The 24,138-nt window shown below is 51.0% G+C and overlaps 1 protein-coding gene across 1 annotated transcript in view; it reads left to right on the plus strand.

Annotated features, from left to right (window-relative positions):
* SLCO2A1 (solute carrier organic anion transporter family member 2A1) overlaps positions 1-24,138 on the plus strand; it is an 82,027-nt gene that overhangs the window by 16,062 nt on the left and 41,827 nt on the right. The window contains exon 2 of the mRNA XM_036077087.2: positions 20,704-20,841. Coding sequence (XP_035932980.1) covers positions 20,704-20,841 — 138 coding nt within the window. The remainder of the gene's footprint in view (positions 1-20,703; positions 20,842-24,138) is intronic.

A 24,138-nucleotide genomic window follows, 5' to 3' on the forward strand; every position in this document is an offset into this window, starting at 1 on the left:
CCAGTATCTTACACAATAAACCTCTGTTTTCTTCATGGCTGAGTCACGCTCAGCAACCAGCATACCTTCTACCCTTCGTTTAGTTCCACCTTGAAATAATCCCAGGGCAGGACTCTGATTGGCTCCGCTGGTCATGTGCCCCTCCCTGAGGCAGGGCAGGGTCCTCTGACAGGGGGCTCCTCCTGGAACCCTGTGGTTGAATAGGGGCCCTTCTCTAGAACAAGGAGGGGGCAGTGCTGGTCTCAGGAGGAGGGCTGAGCAGACAAGACAATTGAGACTTCCTATGGAGAGGCAGAGAACACACCTCTCAGAGACACTGAAAAGGAGGCAATGTGGTCCTGCTGAGGGAAAAGAGGTAGGCTGAATGGAGGCATCGCTACTGGGGAAGAAGGGAAGGGTCCTGGATGAGTCAGCGTTTGTATTAGTTTTTTACTCCTGTTGGAACAAATCACCATCAAACTTAGTGGCTTAAAACAACACAAATTTACTGTCTTATGGTTCTGGAGGACCTCCAATCAAGGTGTTGGTAGGTCTGTGGTCCTTCTGGAGGCTTTAGTGGAGCATCTGTTTCCTTGCCTTTCCTAGCTTCTAGAGGCCACCTACTTCCTTGGCTTGTGGCTCCTTCCTCCTCAGAGTCAGCAGATGAGCATCTTGAAATCTCTCTCCCTCTCACCTTTGTTTCTGACTCTGACCCTCCTGCCTCCCTCTTATAAGGATCCTGTGATTACATTGGGCTCACCCAGATAATCCAGAATATTCTCCTACTCTAAAAAATGTAATCACTTCTGCTAAGTCCTTTTTGCCATTAAAGCAACGTATTCACTGGTTCTGAGTATTAGGGGACTCAGACACTGGGGAGGCCATTGTTTTGTGTATCTCAGGGTTTGATCAAACCAGAGCCAATAGAAGATACACATACATGTATGTATATGTATATGTATTTCAAGGAATTGACTTATACAGTTGTGGGGGCTGGATAAGCGAATCAAAAATTCACAGGGCAGGCAGGCAGGCAGGAAAAGATGATCACAGGCATTGGGCCAAAGCTCCTATTCAGGGGAATCTTTTTCATTCTCTCCCTCCTTCCCTCCCTCCCTCCTCCCTTTCTCCCTTCCTCCCTCCATCCCTCCCTCCTTCCTTCCCTCCCTCTCTCTCTCCCTCCCTCCCTCTCTCTCCCTGTCACACCTGCTCTTAAGGCCTTCTGATTAATTGAATCGAGTCCACCCCGATTATTTAGGATAATCTTCCTTACTTAATGTCAAGTCATTATATATTGTAATGACATCAACAAATTTCCTCCACAGCAACACCCATGTTACTTTGATTGAATAACTGGGGACTGTAGCCTAGCCAAACTGGCACATCAAAAACATTGTCACAGGGTCAAAGGGCAGTGACATTCAGGACCTGTACATGACAGAATGTGGCAGCCACAGGCAGAGGGCTCCAGGAGAGGTGAGCACCACAGGGCAATAGGACAACCCCCCCAAAAGGGCTGCAGGGGCCAGAGGGGCTTTGCTGAAGTCACTGAGGGGAGGAAGGCGCGTTTTGGGGTGAGCTGCTGCAGGGAGGCCCCGAATGGGGCACTCCGTCCACTTCTTCCCATGACCGCAGTCTCCTCGCATCGTCTATACAGATCAGATGGCCAGCATGTCGCCGGTGCCTAGACCCGCCTTCCTTATGTTGCCCATCAGTATTCGTCCTGTGGTCTGCTGTGGCGGTCACAGGCCTCTGGCTGCAGACATGAATGGATAGCGGTGCTGGAAAGGTGGGTGAGCTCATGTCGGCTGGCATGCGGCTAGGGCTGCAGCTGGTAGGCGTCAAGTATTTGCTTAGCTAATCTTTTCCCGTCTAGGGATGCTTATTGATGATTTCATTCATGAGTCTTAAACCTGCAGGTAGAAATCCCAGCCAAAACAAACCAGGTATGGATGATGAAACCACATTCCCTTGTACTTGCCTTCAACACCTCTAGGTAAGGCAGTGTGGGAGAGTCAGAGGAATTGGGAGGTGGACCGAAGTACACAGCCAGGACTAGTGTGCAGGCCTCCACCCGCAGTGCGGCCAGACCCTGACCGTGTGAAGAGACCGCATGTCCAGATGGCCAGGTGGCCGAGGGAAGTGCCGAGAAATCATGAGATCGCCTCAGTTTTACCCCATTTTTTTTGGTAATGGAGTTGCACACAGAGGTTGGGCCTCGTCTCCAGGAAAGAGATGTCTGGAAAGGAAGATTTAGGTTAAAGCTCAGGAGGACCTACTTGAGTCTGAGGCGGTGGTTCCCTAAGTGTTGTTCCTGCACTAGCAGCATCAGCATCGCATGGGAGCTTGTTATAAATGCAGATTCCTGGGCCCTATCCTAGAGCTTCTGGATCTAAAACTGGAGGTGGGGCCCAGCCGGCTGTTTCAACAAGCCCTCTGTGTAATTCTGATGCACCCTGAAATTCTAGAACCTCTACTCTGAGGCAAGGCACATATCAGGACACTGATTCACATGCAGAGGTCACTGGGATGTCTGTGATATTCTTGTCCCCAAGATGTTCACTAAAGCGACTGATAGGAAGTGATCAGTTAAGCTGAAATGGTTGCCAGGGAGTGTCTCCAATGTGGGAGCCATAGTTGATGGGAGGAACTTTGGGAGCTTCCTGCTGCGTGTAGCCTGGGGCAAAGCCAAGGGCTATGCATGTCAGACCCTGAGACCTGCCCCTGGGCCAGGAGAAAGGAGGTTGGGGAGCATACAGAAGGCAGGGCCTTCTCAGCCTGGAGAAGCATGGCCAGCCACATGGTGGAATTCAGAGACTCTCCGGAGGTGCTCTGGGCCCATTGACTTGCTGTGCTAGGCTGAGTTTCGTTTCAATCTTTTTTACCCCAAGTAGTTTGGAGATGGCAAATGTTCTCTGGTCAGGGGTGTTCGAACTAATGATATTTATAGCTTAAAATTAAATACTGTAGGTAAACAGAGAATTTGAGAAATTGGCTTGCTCTCCCCCTTGCTCCCACTCCTTCCCTCATTTCCTGTGTTTGGATGGGATATGTTATAGTGCACAGAAGACCTTGACGCCCTGAGTGAGCCCTCCCAGCAGCGGAGGAGATCACTGCAGCCTAGTCCCCTTGTCACTCCCAGGGGTCCTGGGCAGTGGGTGTGGGAGGGAGTGCCAGAGGGTGTGGGTAGTAGGGAAGGATGTTCTGGTTGCTTTTATCTAAACACGGCTTTCCGGTGGGAAAGAGGCTAGCAGGCCTTCTTGACTTCCTGCCTTGACCTCTCATGTAACAGTTCCCTTTCCTCTCAAACACCAGCCTGAGACCTAAGGAAATCTTTCAAGAGAGGCTTTGGGCATTTTCTGCAGTGCTGACTAAAGCCCTCTCTTCTCTCTGCCCGAAGACTGGTTCCCACCCAGTTTCTTCTACCTTTCCCTCTGCAGGCCCGCCAGTGTTTCTCCCTCTTTGCCCTCCTTGCTGAGCTGAGGAGTGGAACTGGGAGGAAGGCAGACAGAGGGGAGGGGAGAGGGAGCACCTTGGGAGACACACAGGAAAGTCAAAGAGGCGAGGTCCCAGAAGGAGCGGCCTTCTGTCTGCAATAGCCCAGAAATAAGTTGAAGCAATGGAGAGAGTAGAGCTAGAATAGATGCCCCAGGCCATGTGCTGGCGGGGATGACTGCAGAAGACCACCTACATCCTGGTGCAGACTTTGGTGACAAAGCTGCCCGCCCCTGGAGACGAGACAGAAGACTCAACTTGGACCAAATCATAGTATGTTGTTAGCAACCAACTTGCCTCTGTCAGGCTCCAGATCCTTCATTTTTCAAGTTAGACTTCCTGTGTCCCAGAGAGCCATGTGGCCTCCTGATTCTCCTGCAGATTTAGCAAGTGAAGTTCTGTTAGGAGGTATTCCCTGGGGCTCCGTTTCAGGCAGATACTCCATCTCAAAGATGGTAACTTGCAGCTGTGTGGAGTCTAACAGGGCATAGAGCTCTTCTGGCCTCAGGGAAAAGGAGCAAAAGGTAAAAGAGATAATGGGACAAGACATCTTCTCATAGCTGCAGTCTTGCTCAAGGAGTGTATCGTCAACATTGCATAAAGCCCAAGGGTGGGGGGATTTATTTCAAAACTCTACATGTAGCTACCATTTTATTTTGGAGATTGGTCCTTGAATTCCATATGGTCCGAAGGATCTTTTCCTTTCTTCTTGGGTGTGAGGTTGAATAGCTATCATCACTCACCCTGATCCCATTGTCTTTTGAGTTCTCTCCTTCCCTTTCCTTGGTCACTCACCACCCCCCACTTCCACTTAGTCATCCAGCCACTGCCTTCCCTGGAGTTTTTCTCCTGCTGACGTCCACCGGTCCATGGCCACCCCCGACGGGAGGCTTCTTCTACCCGTTCCGAGACCTTGCATGTGCCTACCTGCCTCCAGTCTTCCTTCTCTGTCCTCTCTTCCTCATCTTGTTACTGGTTAACCTTTCTAAGAATGGTTGACAACATTATTGCTGTCAACAAGTATTCAGTGATGGCCAAAGAGAAAATTCTGTGGCTCTCCTTGGGCACTGATCCTCTTTCCTGACTTGGTTTTCTCCTGTCACCTAACCAGAACTTTCTCAGGCTAACCAGATGATTTCCTGACCCCTAATCCTGTCATGCTTACGTTTTGCCGCTCCTCATCTTGTCTCCTGGGCTAGGATGACCCTTTGTTCCTCTCTACATTCTGACATTCTCCTCATCCTCAAAATCCTGCTCTGACCTCATTTTCTCCAGGGACCTCTCCCTCGCCTTCTCATATTCTCAGCACCTCTGGCACCATTACTTGTATGGCTGCTCTAGCATCTGCCATATTGTCTTAATATATTGTATACATATGCCTCATCTTATTAACAAACAGGAGCCCCCGGAGGGGTCTGGCCCGGCTTGGCCCTTGGTCTCCCCTGGAATATGCTTGGCCCATGATGGTATTCAATAAATATCTGCTTATCACATTATTTTTTATGTTTCTTCTGGGCAAGACTAGCAAATAATGCAACCTCCCCCCCAACACACACACACACACACACACACACACACACACACACACACACACTCACAGCCCCCAGTAAAATCTATCAGAGCTGGCAAGCCAAAGGAATTGTAAACTGTGTCTGCACTTTTGCCAGAGGGAGGCGCTGTTTCAGTCATCACAGGCAGATCCCACATTCAGTGAAGGATAAGTCTTGACCTGTGTGTGTTTTGAACTAAGTGAGGTTCCCCCTCCACCCCTCCCATATAACCACGACTGCCCTGGAATCACAAGTGTGATGGCATTAAAGTGATGTGCAAACAGAGTTTGACAGGGAAATCAGAGTCAGGCCGACGAGGAGTCAAGGGAGGGCAGGGAGCAGGAGAGTGTTCTAGGCAGAGAGCAGCATGCACAGGGAGCAGAACCCACATGAAGAGAGGTGTGTTTAAGGAATAGACACAAGTGCCTCCCAGAGCAGCCGTGCAAAGGAAGGAGGCCTTGTACAGGTGTGCGTGATGGCAGGCACAGGTTTGCAGTGAGTCTGGAAAAGGAAAAGTCTGGAAGAGCAAGTCAGTTGGAGCTGTATCCTCTATAGGATCTAGAAAAAAATGGTGAGTAGATACTATTCTCTGGCCTGTGGCAAAATGCCTGCAGATGGACTCTCTGATCCTGGTGAGAATTTGCCATCAGCCAAGAAGACAGGTCATTCTATGCGACAGCTTTGAAAGGTAGGAGGGAAAACAATTTCAGCTGGAGGAGGGAAGGAGTGTCCCGCCCCCCATTTTGCATGGGCTTCTTATAACTATTGGCTCACGTGGAACAGAGGTCTTTATATTTGGGGAAAATGCTCATGGACCCTCCAACTGTGGATAGAAGGCAGAGGAACCTGAGATGAGTAAGGAGATACCCAGTGTGGGGGAGGGGAGCCTAAAGGCAAGACAGATCAAGGATGGGAACAGGGGTGAGGCAGGAAATGGGTGCCCAGCACAGGAGGCCTTGGCTGTTACTGTGTTTGCCCACAGTGGAAAATAAGTGAGTAATAGAGGAATTAGGAAATAGCTGGGTGAATTTGGAGGGCCTTAACAATTAAAAATAAAGCAACCTGCTTCCTCGGGCACCTGGAAAGCAAGTGAGAGCACTGGAGCTGGAGTGGGAAATGTGGTGGCCCAAGGGAGATGAAACAGGTTTCTGCGAGGGTCAGCTGAGAACAACTGGACGAGAGGGTCAGGATTCTGTCACTGAACCGAAGAGATGAAGACCAAGGGGTTCGCAGATTCTAGTGATTGGCAGAAGTCCTTAGTATTCCTTCGCTTCTAGACACATCAGTCATTCTCTGCCTCCATTGTCTTGTGTATCTCGGTATCCAAATTTTTTCTCATAAGGACACCAGTCATTGGATGGGGGCCTGCCCTATTCCAGTATGACTTCACCTTAACTTGCTTACAGCTGCAAAGAGCCTATTTCAAAATAATATTACATTCACAGGTACCAGGAGTTAGGGCTTTGACCCTAACATAATCGAAGGACACAGTTAAACCCATCATCCCCAGCAAGGAGGCTGGGGGCAGCATAGGTGGTAGAGAGTGTCCCTAGTACTTTTCTGTGAGTTGCAGAGGCAGAGGGAGTTGGGTGTAGAGAGACATGGTGTGTTTTAAACTAACTGAGGTAGAGAGACATGCAATCAGTCACGAGGATCATAACAGAGAGTGTTAGGGGACAGCATGTAGGTGGTATAGTCCTTTGGGTCCATATCTTTGCTATTTTGACTCTCATGGGTCAGTGGGGAAACTGAGACTACCAGGTACATGCCCCTCTTGTGATCCAGTGGCAAGTGGCAGAAACTGGAATCGTGATCATAGCTTAGCACTTAGGGGAGACATTTTATTCCCTTGAGGTATCTGAGGGGATAGAGAAGTTCGAGTGTGGGACAAAGAGCCCTTTCCTCCTGCCATCCTTCCACCTGCCACCAGAAGAACAGAGGGAGGGAAGAACTACAGAAGGGTGGTGATTTTCCTATGTCGGAGCAATCAGTTCACTCTGCTGCAGGTTGGGTTCCCCCCCACCCCTGGGAATGTCTTATCCTGGCTGCCAGGGGCCTGCTCCACCTGGGGCCGAGGTTTTAGGGGGCTGCATCTCTTTCAGAGTGATGGGATCTTGGAAGGGTGTGGGCCTCTGGGAGAACAGCCCGAGGCTGTGAATCCTGGGTCCCTCAGCACGCAGGGGAATGCCAGGGTGATCAGAACGGGTGTGACAGTGTTTCCATGCAGGAAAGCATGTCTCTGCCGCCAACAGGCCTGTTGCAGGAGAGTCCCCACCTGTGTGCTTGCATGTGATGGGAGAGGCGGGCTGAGCACGCCCATCTGGTGCACGCACGTGCCTGTGTGCCAGGGCCTCCGTAGGCACCCTGACAGCAGAGCGGCCGGCGGGACAGTGCTGACCAGGAGCGGCGCCCAGCACGGTGGCTGGGTCTGCGCCCATGGGCAGCCACACACACATGGCAGTGCCTTGGCCTCTCACCCCGGGCAGCCGCTCACCCTCCTTCAAGCACCTGCTGTGTTTGACTCTCTTGCAGCCCCTGGATGCTTTGTTCTCAGCCCTCCACTGTGGCTTTGATGGGCTGAGCACGCTGTGGTTCATCCGGGAACTCGGCAGCCTCTGAGGGGGGCTGTGGGATGGTCTCAGCGGGTAGTGGGTGGGCACGGGCTGCCCGTGGCAGGGGTTTCCCTGGCCAAGGACTCCTTCCTTATCCTGCCAGGGTACCCACCCGTTTCCACCGAACCTTCTCAGGCTCCTCACCCGGTGGGCCAGGCCACACCCAGACGCTCACTCTCTTGCCCCCCTCCTCCCTGCGCAGGGCAAGCCTTCCAGTCTCTCGTCTGCTACCACACCTGCTGGGGCTAAGAGTCAAAGATGGGTCCAGGCTTTCATTACTACAGATGGAGATGCTTGGGAGCTCTGATAGGGAGCTGGTCCAGGGTGAAACTCCGAGGAGAGTGGAAGAAGTGACAAGGGCTTGCTAAGCAACTTACCGGCCTCCAGAACTTTTTTTGGGAGATAAATGGGTACAGTAGGAGGGAAAGACTACCCATCTGCACAAGGAATTTACAATCCCTTTTAATCACTTCACATCCACTTACTTACGGCTTATGGGTGCCTTGGGAACCAGTGGTGCCATTCACCGAAATGTATTCCTTCCCATTGCTTTATTGGTTATTGGTTATCACGCAGGGGCCAAGCCATCGCCTCCTCTCATCAAGTGGCAGCCACGCTTCTGTGGCGGTTCCTCAGCCCTGCTGCCTGGTGACAGGTACATGCGAGGCGCCAGGATTGCCACAGGGCCCCAAACACTCAAGGTGCTTGTAATTGCAGCCTGGGCTCAGGGCCCCGAATGAACAATGGGGTGTGTAACAGGAGGGACATTCTCTGCCACCAGAAAGATCGGAGAAGCTAACCAGGGGAGGGGATGGGAGTAAAGAGCCCCCAGGGAGAGTGAATGGCCCCCACCCTCCCAGGCTCTGAGGGGCTATGAATTTTCCTCTCAGTTTCCACTTTCTACCACAGGCTGAACGGAGGTAGCTTGGTACCTGAGAAGAGGCCCAGGTGGTGGGTAGCGCAGCAAGAGCAGAAGGTACCCAGGGGCTGGGACAGGGAGGGCCCTGGAGGCTGGGGCACTTCGCTTGTTTTTACTCTGAGCTGGTGGGAATCTGTTGGAGGCTTTTTTACAGGGTCAAGGCAGGCTCTTATCTCCATTTTCAGAAGATCATGCTGACATAGTATGTGATTGTATTTCCATAAAGTACAAAACAGGCTGCCTGACCCGTGCTGCTAGAAGTCAGGAGAGTTGTTCCCTGGGACGGGGGGAGAGGCTGAGAAGGGCACGAGGAGCTTCTGGGAAGCAGGGCGTGTTCTGCTTTTTTATCTGGGTACCAGTCCCTTAAGTGGCCCCAGTTTGTGAAATTTTGTCAAGCTGCTCTCTGTGACTTATGCCTTTTTTGTGTGAATGTTGTACTTAAAGGTTCTGAAAAGATTACTGCTGGCCCAAGAGCAGATTGGAGGGGGGAGGAGTGGGCTTAGGAAAAGGGTAGGAACCGATGTCACGGCGGCCGGGGGGTCTGATAGTGGCTGGAGTAGAGGGCAGCGGTGGGGCTAGAGACATGGCCCGGACTTGAGTCTTGGTTTGGAGGTTGCGTCCCAGGGCAAGAACTGAAACTGAAAAGAGGAGATGATCCAGGGGGAGATAATGGTTTGGGTCATGAATTTCAGATACTGGCAGGGCGTCAAAGCTGAAATGTGTGGCATGCAGTTCCCGGCATGGCCGGGGCTAGAGGAGGGGCGTCTGCCCTCCAGCAGTGGCAGGAGGCGTCAGCGGGCCTCTGGGGTGGCCCTGCGGGGCGTGAGTGGGGCGCCCAGGGCCAGCCAGTATAGGGAGACGCGCAAAGGGGCTGAGGACGGAGCCCAGATACCGTCCTCATCAGGTGGGAAGCCAGAAAAGAGCTCCCCCAAGGATTTCTAAGAAGGGACAGTCAGACAGAGCAAGAGCACTGGGATGGCAGGTAACATCACAAAGGTGAGGGAAACCAAATGTGTTGAATGATGCAAAACTTAGGTAAAGCCACCTTTGGAGGCCACTGGGTTGGCAATTATATAGCCAGCAATCTTTTTTTTTTTTTTTTTAAGATTTATTTATTTGAGAAAGAGAGAGAGAGAGCGCACACGTGTGGGGGGAGGGGCAGAGGGAGAGAATCCCAAGCAGACTCCCTACTGAACAAGGAGCCCGATGCAACTCGGGCCTCGATCTCATGACCCTGAGATCATGACCTGAGCCAAAACCAATCGTCGAACACTTAATCGACTGAGCTACCCAGGTGCCCCGATAACCAGCAATCTCAGTAAAAACAATTTTAGGGATGCCTCCTTCCCCCAAATTCTCGTAAGATTGGGCAGCTCGGTGGAGCAGGATGATGGCCTGATTTGGTGTCAGCTGGCTGCTACCATTTACCAGCTGTGTGACATGAGACAATTGTGTAAGCTTCCCTGAACCTCCGTTTCCTCATCCATAAACAAAAGGAATCCTACCTACCTCTCAGGGTAGTATGAGGATTAACTGAATGCAGCAAATATTGACTGGACATTTATTACGTGCCAGAGAGCCAGATGCAGAAGATATAGGGTGACCAAGACTGACACACGGGGAAAGACAAAATAAGTAAACACATAAGATGATGTGAAGAAAATAGCCCTTTGGTGCTTCCCCGTGGCCACAAGCCAGCCTTCCTCCTGGCCAGCTTCCTAGGGATCAGCTTCCGAGTTCTGAGCTCTTTGGATACCATATCCCCAGTCCCCACTTTCTCTCTCTCTGAAAAACTAGCTTCCCCTCCTTGAGGACTTCATCTTCAAACCCTTCAGGGAAGTGAGGGGAAAATATTAATAACTTATCTTGTTACTACAAAGAATAGGAAGAATATAAAATATGGTGAAGTCTCCCTATTAATACTGTTTTAATGTTCTTTTCCTGCCATAAGTAGATTCAAAGCCGTTTCCCTAACGGTGCCTTATTTCAATCTAACAGATTACTCTTATGCCAACTTCCAAAAAAGACAAATGACGCTTGTGGTCCACGAAGGAAAGCTTTTCTGACTGAAAAAAAAAAAAAAAGAGAGAGAAATAACTGTGGGAATTTCTGTGGAAGAATTTGGACACATATTCACATAAATGTCAATGATAGGTTAGTTTCAAAGTTTTTATTTTTCTGAGAACCCTTGAGCACCATGCTCCTAGCTAATCTGATAAATTCAGATTATTAGAATTTCAGAATAATCTGAAAAATCAGATTTAGTCTCATGTGCTCATGTTTCATCTCTTCCAGAATTTTCTTTTTAATCTATGATTTCTAAAGCCCAGATTGCAGGTCCCCATCATCCCAGGCCATCTCTCACCCTCTGTTCTTCATTTTATCTTCCCTCACGAATGATACCAAATCAGTCCAGCCATCTGCCTTCTCCCTCCCTGGGGCCAAGTGTCAGAAAGGAGAAAACCTAAACAAAACAACCACAACCAAAAGTATTTGAGAATCACCGGTGTTAGAAGCTAGAGAGCTCATGTACCTCCCTTTTCTGTGCCCGGTGTCCCCTCAGACAAGGATGTTGCAGTGGCAATTCGTGTGTTTTTTTACAGATAGTTCTGATCTGTATACTTGCAATGGGCTATACTTATCAAAGGCCTTTTCTAGCTCATAATAATATTAAATACAAAACCATAAAATAATAACAAAAACTAAAAGAATTATGCAGGTTGGGACTTCCAGTGTCCATCCTAATTTTATCTTACATAGAGGCCTTCAGGTGAGATTTTTATCTAAGCTGAGTAGACTAAACTAAAAAATGGCCAAAAGATCTCGCCTAATTCAATTCACTGGGGACCTGGCTTCAAGAGGTGCCTTGGCCAGGACCCCCCAGGCAGTGTGAAGGTGGGAGAGGGTCCACCTGGGCATGATGCTCCTCTATGCCTGCTGTGGTTTCCTGTGGCCTCCTGGCCTCCACTGAGCCTCCGTCCTCCCTGAAGCAGCTCTCACAAGCCTCAGAGAGTGGCCTTTCTCAGTCATATTAGGAGAACCCTGCCATACAGTAAGGCCACTGTGTGGGCGCTAGGGGCTGGCAAGGGGACGCTGGAGAGACTGGTCAAGGGCCTGGCTTGACTGGCCTCCCCTCCGGTTCCCAGTTGCAACTCTCCAGGCTGGCTACTTCCCTCTTAAGGAACAAGGAGGCTGTAGTGGAAATCATGTTTTTCTTTTTAGATTTTCCTGGTTTTTAGACTTCCAAGGGCTCTCAGGACCCTGTCTTATCAAAGGCTTTTTCTAGTTCATAATAATACTAAAGATACCTTTTATTATCGCCACTATGAATACCACCAACTTTGACCCAAGACTGGCTATTTTGAATCTCTGAGCTTTATCTTGTTCAGACATTCTTCCTGCATGGGAAAATATTTGATTTCCTGAATCACTTCTTGAAAGAGACATTTCCCTTTGTGGCCACGGGGCCATGGTTTGGATGGAAAGTCACACCCTGCAGAAGGTACGGGAGGGGTAAGCAGGCCAGCTGGTGAAGGGAGCCTTTCACATCTGAGTCCTTGCTTTGCTCCCTTCTTTTTCTTTTGGCAAGACAGGGAAAAGGATCCCTGTCTCCCATCCAGCTCTGAGGGGCCTCTCAGGTGGGCCTCAGAGGAGCTAACCCAGAGACCCACCTCCCCTTTCAGAGGCCTACATCTCTCAGGTCACTGGGAAACAGCCAGGAGTTACCCTTTCTGAGTTGCCTTCATCGTCCCCATTTGCACTATGGCCTCTTTTGCCCAGAGCCTCACCTCCTAGGTCTTACCCATGTGGTGAACTGCCAGCCAGGACTGACAATGGGCTATGAGGGTAGAGACACTGAAAGACACAAAAACAAGTAGAGATGGGCAGACACCCAGAGCCAGCACCACTCTCTGGCCATGTGCCTTCTGTTGGAGACACTCCAACCACTCTGGAAGATTCTGGCCAAATAAATGAGGTACTAGAATGCATGAATGTAGTAGGGAGGTGTGGGGGAGAGTTGTAGAGAAAGACCTGGGTATGCATTTTGGTTTGACTACTTAGTTCACTGACAAGTGTATGCTACTTTTTTCCCCCGTTGGAAAAGTGGGCACAGAATTATCAATTTGTTTGCTAGACTGGCATCAGGAAAGACATTGGGTTTCTGATTCAAATGGCAGACTGGACACATGTTTGTCTCCCCTCAACTCCATCACCCTCATTATAATGAGAGTAATGAATGAAAGAATGGTGAAAGCCAGTAACAGAAAAAAGAGGAAAAAGGGAAAGAGATTATGAGTAGATGAACGGTTGCAATAATTTCAGCAAGATGGAGACGGTTGGGATGTCAGTGGACCAAGGAAGGGCCTACAGTGCTCTCAGGAGCATGCATGGGGCCTACAGTGTGCAGAGCCCTTGGACTGGGCACAGCCTTAGATAGCAACAGACTTAGAACAAGGAGGTGTGGCCGAGACAGAAATGAGAAGTGGGGCTGAACCCCGAGGGGGTAATATAGAGCACCCCTTGACCCCTGGAAAGCACAGGCAACCTTCTCCATGAGCTGAGGGACCGTCAGCGAGCACGGGTGTGCACCCAGCAGGGAAGCCCCTGCTCCTTCGGGCTCCCAGCTGGCTTGCCACAGAGTGAAGTGGTCCAATATTAATGCACATATGCATAGAATGATTACAAGCTGGGAGGAGCAGGGAGAGGGGTGGGAGATGCTAGAGCGAGGGAGCTAAATCCTCTCCTCTAATGGTGTGCAGTCTACAGTGACAAGTCAGAAAACTGCAGAACAAGTGTATTATTTTGATATGTGTGGATGTGATGCACAGAAAAGCTGACCCCAGAGGTGGCTGTCCCTGACCTGCTGCACAGGTGGTGGGCTCGAGCTGGGTGGGGGCCTGGTCCTCGGCATTCTAAGCCCTTCTGTGTTACTTGATTTTTTTTTTTTTAAACATATGCGTGTAATACATTGATTCACAGTGAAAGGGAAAGATCAAAAAGAGAAAACAGCTGGAAGTGGATTTATGATTACCTAGGAGGGATACCAGTTGACTGGGAAAAGGAGTTTCTGAATGCCAGGTGTCACTCAGACTCCATCGAGTTGTCAGTGGGGCTGTTCAGGTCTGATGCTTCCTGCCAGATATTTGAGCCTGTCTGCGGTGCGGTCGGCTCCAGCCCAGGGACGGGGCAACAGAAGGGAACTGGGGCCAGATTTTGACTCCCAGAGGTTGGAGGGATGAAAGCAAGCAGCACCGTGGAGTCTGCTCTCTCCCTCAGAGAACTGGAGAGTGGCCCTCAGCACACCCCTAACTCTCCCCAAATTGCTGGGGAAAGTGAGAGTAAGGTCTTACTGTGCTCTTCTTTTCTCTTTCTTCTCTCTCTCTCCTTCCCTCCCTCCTTTCCTTCTCTCTCTCCTTTCCCTCCCTCCCTCCTTCCCTCTTTCCCTCCTAACCTCCTTCCCTCTCTCCCTCCTTCCCTCCTTCCTTCCTTCTGAAGAATAGCTCCGTTGAGATTGCTGGCAACTGCCACGTATGGAGTGAAGCAGTTGTTTAAACTGGGCGGTCACAGCCTATGTCTTAGTCAGGCCCCACCTCCTGCCCCTGAAGGGTTTTCTTCCCACTCCTAGCTCCCTCAGTATATTAAATTATCTCAGAGACATTACATCCTAGTGGACATCAGGCATCAGGTGAATTTTTGGAGTTTTGCCTTCCCCAGGATATGTGTGGACCAAATCAGAAGTGGTTGACAGCAGAGTCAGTGATCAAACAGGTAGCAGGGTCCCTATAATCACGAGTGGATGCCTCAGATCCATCATCCTAACGCTTAGTTTGGAAAAGAGGGTGATGAACAGGTAGAGTCAAGGACACCACATCTTGGGTGCACTTTGAGCCTTTCTCATGCATCCTGAGCTGCGAAGGTTTCCCTCCTTGTCCTTATGGTTCCCCTCTATGGCTGTATGACTTACATCTGGAAGCTTGCCCGGGCCCGGGGCCCCACTCTGGACCTCCACTTGCCATCACAGCAGCTCATCAGCCTTTTGTAGCTCTTTGGCACAGGTAGCAAAAAGATTTCTCTTCATTAGAAGAAGGATCTTCATGACCACCCCAGTTTCCCCACTTGCCTCCTCTCCAAGCCTCCTCTTCACGTTTGTTAGGGTTGGGAGGAGAAATGGAGCTGTGGCCGTGAACATTTGGGTCTTAGAGCTGCCCGCCCACCACGCCTTGCGGGAACATTCCCTCGAGTTAGCCTTCTCCTCAAGCTTTCTTCTACAAGATGTGCCTACAGACACGTACAGTCTTACACACACAGAAACCTGGCTGTTTATACTGGAACACCACACAGATGTCCCCACTGACGTGGGTTCTCACCCGTTCAAAGTGGGCTCCTTGAATAAATGTATTCCGATGATACTGCCAATGCTCATAATATTAAAAAACAAAATGGGGCGCCTGGATGGCTCAGTTGGTTAAGCGTCCGACTCTTGATTTCAGCTCAGGTCATGATCTCAGGGTCCTAGAATCAAGCCTCCCATTGGGGTCCACCCTTGGCATGGAACCTGCTTGAGATTCTCTTTCTCTCTCCTTCTGCCCCTCCCTCCCTCCCCCCCCCACTCTAAAAAAAAAAAAAACAAAACTGTGGAATTCCCTTCAAAGCCTCAGAACATTATTTTGAAGACTTTCATGGTTGCAAGTCTATTTAAAAATTAGTTTTTCCTTAAATCAACTCTATTGAAATATAGTTTACATATAATAAAGTACTCAGATTTTAAATGATTGATGAGTTTTGACAAATTATACACCTGTGTAAATACTGCCACAATCAAAATATAAAATATTTTGGGATGCCTGGGTGGCTCAGAGGGTTAGGCATCTGCCTTTGGCTCGGGTCATGATTCCGGGGTCCTGGGATCGAGCCCCGTGTCGGGTTCCCTGCTCAGCAGGGAGTTGCTTCTCCCTCTCCCTCTGCCTTTCTCCTGGCTTGTGCTCTCTCTCTCTCTTTCACTCTTTCTCTCAAATAAATAAATAAAATCTTTAAAAATATATATAAAATATTTCTACCACCCCAGAAAGCCCCTTCAGACATAAATGCAAACGTCTAACTTTTTAGTTTGGGTTTAGAAACCCCCAACAATGATCTAGCGTTGAGCCAAGTAAATGAGTGGGGCAGCAGAGCGGACACATGCTGCTTTGTGCCTTGTGACCTTGGCGGCCTGTGGACTGACCTAAGGCAGCGCTGAAGGGGGGTTCATCTATGACTGAGGACAGACCATTGGAATGAACCTGCAGCTTCCTGAATGGCTACTCTGATGGACAAGTTTCTGGAGCAAGAACTCATGAGTTAGAGTATTTAAAGACACATTCATTCACTTGACAACCGAGCCCCAGCTACGGACCAGGCATCGTTCCAGGCAATAGGGAAGTGGCACCCTAAAAACCATTCATCATTTTTCCTCCCTGCAGTCGCTGTCTGGTGGGGGGACATGCCAGTAGGTGAGAATGATGTAATTTTAGGAAGCAAAAAGTGCCACGAAAAAGAAAAAAAGTAGAGTGAGGGGATAGAAAATCATGGTGTGCTATTTTAGAAAAGATAATACGGCCATGTAACACATCTTTATTTTATTTTCGTTTTGTGAAGAAATCACAAGGCTGATTCTACCATAAGCTGCTTTCTAAAAGTGACATGGGATCTTCCTTAAAATGTATTTTGCAAAGTACTATTATCTGTTTTATATATATATTTTAAAAGTGTATGTTGGGGGAAGGGAGCTCCATGGCTGGAGAAGTATGGAGAAAGTTGGATAAAACAGTTAAGCAGTTCTTCACCAAAGACTTTCTCAGAGTCTTTAATATACTAATATGAATTGTAAATATTCATGAGGCAGGATGATAGTAAGCAAAATAGTAAGGTGCTGCGTGGCACCTTGTGGGAAATTCTGCTCTAGAGTTCTCATGCAGCAACAGAGAGGCTCAGTTACTTGGGCAAGTGAGGCGAGTGGAAGAAGTCTCCACTTACTGAGTATCCCTCACATGTGCGACACTCGCTGTGGTTCAGGCAGGGGGCCGGGTGCTTAAATGTGGAGGCCCCATAGCAGCACCGTGAACAGGAATCATCATTGCTCCCTTTTCGTAGCAGGGAAGCTGCTATCGGAGAGGTTAAGATACGGAGCCAAGGGTCACGCCATTCCTTGCAGAGTCGGGATTGGAACCTACACTTGTTTGACTCTGAATCCAAACTATCCAAACCCATAACACTGTGTTGTCTAAAGGATGGTGGAGGGTGATGGCAGCCCAACTAGCCAACTTTTTCCTTCTCCCACCAGGGCATCCACATAGACTCTTAAACCCCATGTTCTATTTCTCCTGCGTCGAGTATTTGTTGTGCCGTGTCATGCTGGCCATGGACTGGGTTCTCGGTAAGGTCAAGCAGCCTGGGGGGTGGTGCCAGGGTCCGGTCCACAGAAGCTCAGTAGGTGGGGCCCGATGGCTGTGACCCTGAGTGGCCCTGGCCAGAATGCTCTGCTGGAACCATCCAACCATTTCTTCCCCTTGCTGGCATTTTCTCCCTTGTGGCCACATATCTTCTCATTCCTCTCCATCCGCTGAAGCCATTGGAATGAGGGGCCCGCATGTATGCCAGCACGTCTGCCAGGACACCCAGAAGGCACCCAGACCCAACAGGCCTGCAGTGGCCAAACGCTGGTGATGAAGTCGGCTCCGTGAGGGGGCATAGGACATGGAAAAGTGCCGGCTGGCTCTAGGTGGAGTCTCCCACCTAGTATCGGGGGGAGAAAATAGGGGGTTTCTGTATTTCCTGGAAAGAGCAAAGGCATACCTTTCAGGAGAGACCTGAGACAGATTTTTTCTCCCACTGTGCTCACCTTCCTCTCATGAGACTGCTGGGGGGCTTGGTAGAGGTTAGTCACTCTTACTAATTCATTACTAATTTGGTTAGAGGGAGACTGGCCTTTTCTGAGCTTTATGCTCAGAAACTCAGGTGTTCCACAGCTGAGCTCGCTGTCCCCCCTCTCCGTATACACCCCTCCACCTGTGGCCGCTGTCTCCACACATGGCCTTGCCCCCTTCCTGGCGCTGGGGCTGGAGACTCTGCCCCTTTTCTTCCACCTTGAATCGGTGACAGCCTTGTCACTTCAACCTCTGCAGGTCCGTCCCTGCATCCCCACTGCCGTCCTTTGGTCCAGACCTCGTACTCTGTCCCAGCTGTTTTGACAGCCCTCACTCCTGCTGGTGCTACCTCTAATGCCAGCCGTGTGCCAAGCCGTCAAGAGGCCGCTACAGCAACAGGGTACTGGGATTTTTAGAAGCAGCTTCGAACTAGACTCATAACTGAGCCTCGTGCTGGGCAAAACGAGCCCAGAGGACATAGTTATCCAGACCAAGAAGGGGAAGATAATTCTGTCCAGAGAGTGAGCGAAGACACAGACAATGGCTGTGTGCTGTGGGGAACTTGAGTCGTATGACCCTGGTGGAGTTTGAAGGGCAAGCAGTGTGGCAGCAGGCGCTGCCGGCAATCCAGTGCTGCGTCACAAAGCAACCCGAAACCTAGTGCTTCGAACAACGACAGCATTCAGTTTGTTCACACATCTGCCATCTATGTAAGGCTTGGTGGGATAGCTCATTTCTGTTCCACCTGGCGTGAAGGCTGGGGCTGGAATCCCTCTGGAGGCTCTTTCAGTAACATGTCCGGCAGTGGATGCTGGTTGCAGATGGAAACTTTAGCTGGAGTTGGCGGGAACAGCGACATGTGACCGCTCCATGAGCAGGGAAGACTGGGCTTCCTTACAATGTGATGTCTGGTTTCTAAGGATCCCAAGAGAGGAGCCAGATGGATCCTCTATCAGGATTTAACTTCAGAGGCTGCAGAGCATCAGTTCTGCTTCATTCTCTTCATTAGAAGCAAGTAACAAAGATCAGCCTTGATTGAAGGGGAGGGAACACAGACCCCACCTGTTGATGAAGGAATGTCGTTGTCACACTGGAAGACATGCGTGTAGGACGGGAGATACTGGGGTAGCCATCCTCATAAAATACAGTCAGCCGCAGCAGGGCACAGAGCTGGAGGCAGGCAAGGTCTAGGATCTGCAGCATCTTCAATACCATACCAAAGGCATGGGTTTTTATCTTGTAGGAGGCAGGGGGGCCAGTGAGCCATGTTAATTTGGCAATAGCCTGCTCACATTTGAGTTTGAGAAAGCTGTCTCTGGGGTGGTGGGATGGAGGGTTTTAAGGGGGCAGCCAGTGAGAGATTGCTGCAGTAATCCAGGGAGAGAGGGGGGCCCGAGACAAGACATGACCTGCACACACAGTGCAGGTCGAGTAGGAGAGGCGCCAAGGAGAAATCAGGGGGCTTCCACCAATTTTGATTCAGGAGGCCTGCGTTTGGGCCTGACTTCTATATTTCAAAGACACCACCACCTCCCACCAGGTGATTAGGGATCAAAACAGAGTTAAGAGCCACCAATTTAGCCCAGTTACCTCACAGGGAAATCAAGGGCCCAAGAGACCGGGCACTGGCTAAGGGTTGCATGGTGGGGTGAGAGGCAGGCCCCAAACTGGTCCACCCCAGGCATCCTAAGGGCCTGGCCCTTAAGCCCAGAGGGCCGGCTGCATGCAGGATGCTGTGCAGGCATTTGGGATCCCCCTCTCTGGACTTCAGTTTCCCCGTTTGTAAAAGACAGTGGGACTAGTTTTCCAAAATACCTTTATCAAAAAATCTTAAGAATTCCAAAATATGAGGTGAAGCAGAGCAAAGGCTCCCTAGGGAGGCAGGGGTGGAGTGCTACCTCTGCCTCTAGATGTAGAGGCTTCCTTCCGTCCCTGGTGAGGAGCTAGGTGGCCACGGGCTCAGGCAGGAGGCAGTTGGGAGAGGCATGTGGTTTTGTGGGTGTAATGGCCTCCTTGGATTTGGAAACTGTGAGCATGATGCGTGGGCAGGCAGCCAGTGCCGGGCCCTGTCAGAAGCCCCAGGCTGGCCTCACAAAGGCTCTGCCCCGGCAGGTAGGAGAGGGAATGTCAGCTCTGATCCCACAGCCCGGAGAAAGGCCCCTGCACAGGAGGTGGGCTCAGCTGTGCAAGGAAACGGAAATGAAGGTGGAGCCCCAGTAGCTGTCCTAAGATGCCAGCCCTTCAATTAAGAGAAGAACTTGGGCAGGCTATGACACATCAGGGCCCCCCACCCTTCCCTGAAGGAAAAGTGCGGTCTCCAGAAAGGGGCACCTCACAGGGGAGCTCAGCGATGTGGGGCTCCTGGCTCTGAGCCTGCTCTGGCCCAACCCACCAGCCGAGAACCCAGGAAATCCCAGAGGTCAGCCTGGAGCCAAGTCCAGATGCTACAAACCGCTGTCCACCCTCCGCGTTGGGTATCTGTCCCATCAATCCAAAGCTCACATCCCCATTTCCTCATACCTACAGGACAGGCATATGGGGTGCGGTAGGAGGCAGAGACAATGGCCTGGGGCCTTCCCAGGGCCCCTATTATCCATCCAGGAGAAGCAAGCACAATCACAGATACCCCAGATAAGAGGTGATAACAAGCTGGGGGGGGGGCATTCAAACCAGGCGGTTTGCATCTTCATGGTGCATTAGAGGGGAGCCTCGGAGAATGGGTGTTAATGGTGGAGAGGAGAATGGAGGACAGCTCAAGAGGCGTGAAGCAGTGTGACCTAGGGCTTGTTGTGCCCCTGGGAGTGACCGGGACTGGCTGGAGAGTTGCCTCCAGGCCTCCGAGGACACAGGAGGGAGGGCAGAGCAGTGCCCACTGGGCACAGTGGTGCAGCAAGGGAAATCAACAATGCTGAGTGCCCTGGATGTGGGGAGTCGGGCCTTTGCCTCGGGGGCGCTTCTCCAGCCCTGTGGTTTTGCGGGGCCACTTATGCTGACCGGGATGTGAACGGCAGGAATGGAGGGAATGGCTGACAGCGCTGAGCCAGCGCACGGGGTAAAGCACTGGTGTCACCATGGTGCTGCTTACCCTCAGGACCCTCCCGTGACGGAAGTGTTCCCAGGTAACAGGTGAGCAAACGGGCCAGACGGCTGGGCCTCCCTGCTGCAGAGGTCCCACAGGGGAAGGCCAGGGTCACCACAGCAGGGCTGGCTGTCCCGAGGCCTCACCGGCCAGTGTCTCCCCGCAGGTGTTCGTGCTCTGCCATGGCCTCCTGCAGCTCTGTCAGCTCCTGTACAGCGCCTACTTCAAGAGCAGCCTCACCACCATCGAGAAGCGCTTTGGCCTCTCCAGTTCCTCCTCGGGTCTCATTTCCAGCTTGAATGAGGTAAGCAGGAGGTTCTGGTGCATCCGACCGCACGTGTGCACCGCCCGAGCCCAGGGTCTGCGCGGGGCAGGGGAATGGGGAGCTGGGACGTACCCATGGGGGATAGGAACGGCTAGATGCAGCAGGCGCGGTGGCAACTGCATTTCCTGAGGCTTCCCTGCACCCGGCACTGAGCAAAGAGCTCTGGCAGCGCCTGACCCTGGGGCCTGGTCACAGCGGCCCTGTGAGCAGGTGCTCTACTCCTCCCACCTGACGGATGAGCCTTCAAACTCTGTGTCTCTCTGATTGAGTTCTAGGGCCACGCACAAGCTGACGCGGCCTCTGCTCGTCCGCAGTCCGGGGGCGGACGAGTCTTAGGCCTGCAGGTGGAGAAGCAGCCCCAGGCCCGAGCCGCAGCTGCGCAATGGCCTTCACTCCCAAACAAGCTCAGATCTCTGTGACCTCCCGGCAACGGGGATTTCACACTGTCCCTCAGTGACCGCACATCAGAGTTGGAGGAGGATGGGGCGGCCCCAGAGACCCGGAGTGGGAGGTCAGAGGGCAGGGTCAGCCAGGGGTCACTGGAAACCAGGGAGGGAGAGGCCGGGGACGCAGCCGAGCTCCCTCCGTTTTGGCCGCCACACCGGTGGCTCCACGTGAGGAGATGGGGCTCCCTGGCCTGGCTTCTCTCCTCTCTTTCTGCAAGGCCCACTGTTCCGGGATGGAGGCATGGCCTCCCCCTCCCAGAGCAGAATTCGATCCTCCCTTGACTTAGTGGAATTCAGGTCCATGTAGTAATCTAGAGCCTGGCCTCCACCAGGGCAGCTTCTAAGATGGAGCCATAAAAGAAAGTGGGGTGCCTCCTAGCACCACCCTCAGCCGCCACCTTTCAGTTTCCCCACCCCCCATCCTGCTCCCAGCTAGAAACACTCCTTTGCACTTCACTCCTTCACCCTCAATGGCCTACACAGCAGTGCCCTCAGGAGCCCCTGCCCTGTGCCAGATTCCCCTTGTAGTCCTAGGAGTGGGGGTGTCTCTGCATAGCCATGGTTTCCAGATGAGGAAGCTTGCATCTAAAGCCCAGGTGCCCCATCCAGGCTGGCCACATCCATGCACACAGGGCAGCCAATATCTGAGCCCAGGTCTGTCTGATGGCCCCCATGCTAAGGCCTCCCTCTGAAGTCCCAACCCCCCTCTTCCACCCATCCTCCCCACTCCCTTGTCCACAGCCCTGCTCTGCTCCAAATCCTCTCCTCCAAGCACATGGCCAGAGTCTGTCTTGGTGCCCCTCTCTGCACGCACTCCTCCCGACATGGGCTGTCTTCCACACCTGGGACATGCAGGGACTTGCCCACATGCAGCGCTGTGGCCCATCAGTCATCCCTGCTGGCCTCAGGCCCTCTCCTCTGAACTCCCTCCCAGAGCCACTGCTTCCTGTCTGTGTCTGTGTGTTTTAGGGTGTGTGTATGTGTGTGCGTGCACACGTGTGTCTGTCTGTGTGTCTGTGTCTCGGCTTCCTGGTGATGCCGGTGACCGGTCTACCTCTCCACGTAGGCTGTGCTCTTGCAGCTCGGCCAGCTCCCGTATAGCACCGATCACAGCACAGGGACCTGGCAGCCCTCCCACAGACTGCACCCTCCTCGGGTTGGCCTATGACTTTAATAATGCCCCTGGCACATATTGTCCTCACTCGTGAAGGGAAAACAGAATCTCTGACATTTGGGTCACTGCAGTCCTATCCTAAGACCCTGGCAGGCATCACTGATCAACCACAGTCGTCTTTCCGGCTGAGTCCAGACTCTGACTCCTTCTCAGCACGGTGTTCTAGGCACGCTGCTAATCAGTAACAGATTAGTATCAGGCTGCTGCCCAGTCTGAGAGCCTTCCAGGCTGTTGGGTGAGTGATCGGGAGAGGAGGGCTGGGTGCAAAAGGCCAGTGGCAGGATGAGGAGCTTGGCTGATGGGAGAAGACATGGGCATCTTCCCCTGTGAAGCAGCTGCTTCTCCTGCCCACTGCTAAAGGCCAGGCCTGAGCAGACAAAATCAGAGGGAGCCCTAGAGGCCCCACCCTTAATGCCTCCCACCAGTTTGCCCGGGGCCTCCTGGGTTTGGGACACTGATGGGCAGGGATGTGTTACAATGGGGCTTGGGTTGTAGAAGGGCTGAGGGGCTGAGTGGTGGACTATAGAGGCCCTCCCCTACTTAGCTAGAACAGCTTCATGTATATATATAAAATGATATATTGTATCATATTGTATCATATTGTATTATATTATATTATATTATGGAAAAACTGTTTTTGCAAAGGGACTCCACTGCTGAAGAAAAGTTTGGGGACCCAGGACTTAAGCCAGCATCAGCCATAACAGCTATGGAGGTCCCACTTCCTGCCGAGAAATGAGCGCACGCCCTGGGAGTGCTGGAAGGGCCAGTCCAGATGGGCAGGGTCGGGGCACCCCAGGCCTTCCTCCCCCTTTGGGGCACTCTGCCATCCCTCACCCAGACCTTTTAAAGTCAGTTTCAGTTAGTTTAGCTGGTGTAGTCTGACACTTACAATCATTTCTTGAAAAATGATAGAGAAAAACATGGGGAGATAAAATCTAAGAAGCTTAAGAATAATGCTTTGCTTCCAGGTATGGGTTTCAGAATCTCCTAGAATGATATCTGGCCAGGGGCTAGAGCCACCCCCTGGATCAGGCTGGGCTGCCTCCCCACACACCTTCACATCCCCTTTCTGTGTGTGGTCTTCTGGGCAATTGTGTCCTCTTGAACAAGCCTATCATTTGTTCATTCATTTACTTACTCAACAAATATTTGATGAGCACCAACTATGTGTCAAACACCACTCTAGGTGCAGGGAGGCAGGAATGAACAGACAGAAATCTCTGCTCGTATATCATTCTAGTGATAAATATAACATTTGTTTATAGAAGTAAATAAAACTTGGTAGATCAGATTATAGTAAATGTATTGAAGAAAAATAAAGTCATGGAGGGGAGTGGTGGTTATATTTGAAATAACTATTTAAATTATAAAAATATTCAAATGTAATTTAAATTATAAAATATATTTAAATATAACTTAGATCATAAGTGGATATTTAATTATTATAAATATAAGTTATACTTAACTCCTTTTTTATTGAGATATAATTGACATTTAACGTGATATTAGTTTCAGGTATACAACATAATGATTGGACCTTTGTATATATTGCAAAATGATCACATTTGATCACATTAATGACCACAATAAGTCTAGTTAACATCCAGCACCTCACATAGTTACAACTTTTTTTTCTTCTGGTGAGAACTTTTA

Source organism: Halichoerus grypus, chromosome 1 (assembly GCF_964656455.1).
Source record: "Halichoerus grypus chromosome 1, mHalGry1.hap1.1, whole genome shotgun sequence".
Taxonomy (NCBI): domain Eukaryota; kingdom Metazoa; phylum Chordata; class Mammalia; order Carnivora; family Phocidae; genus Halichoerus; species Halichoerus grypus.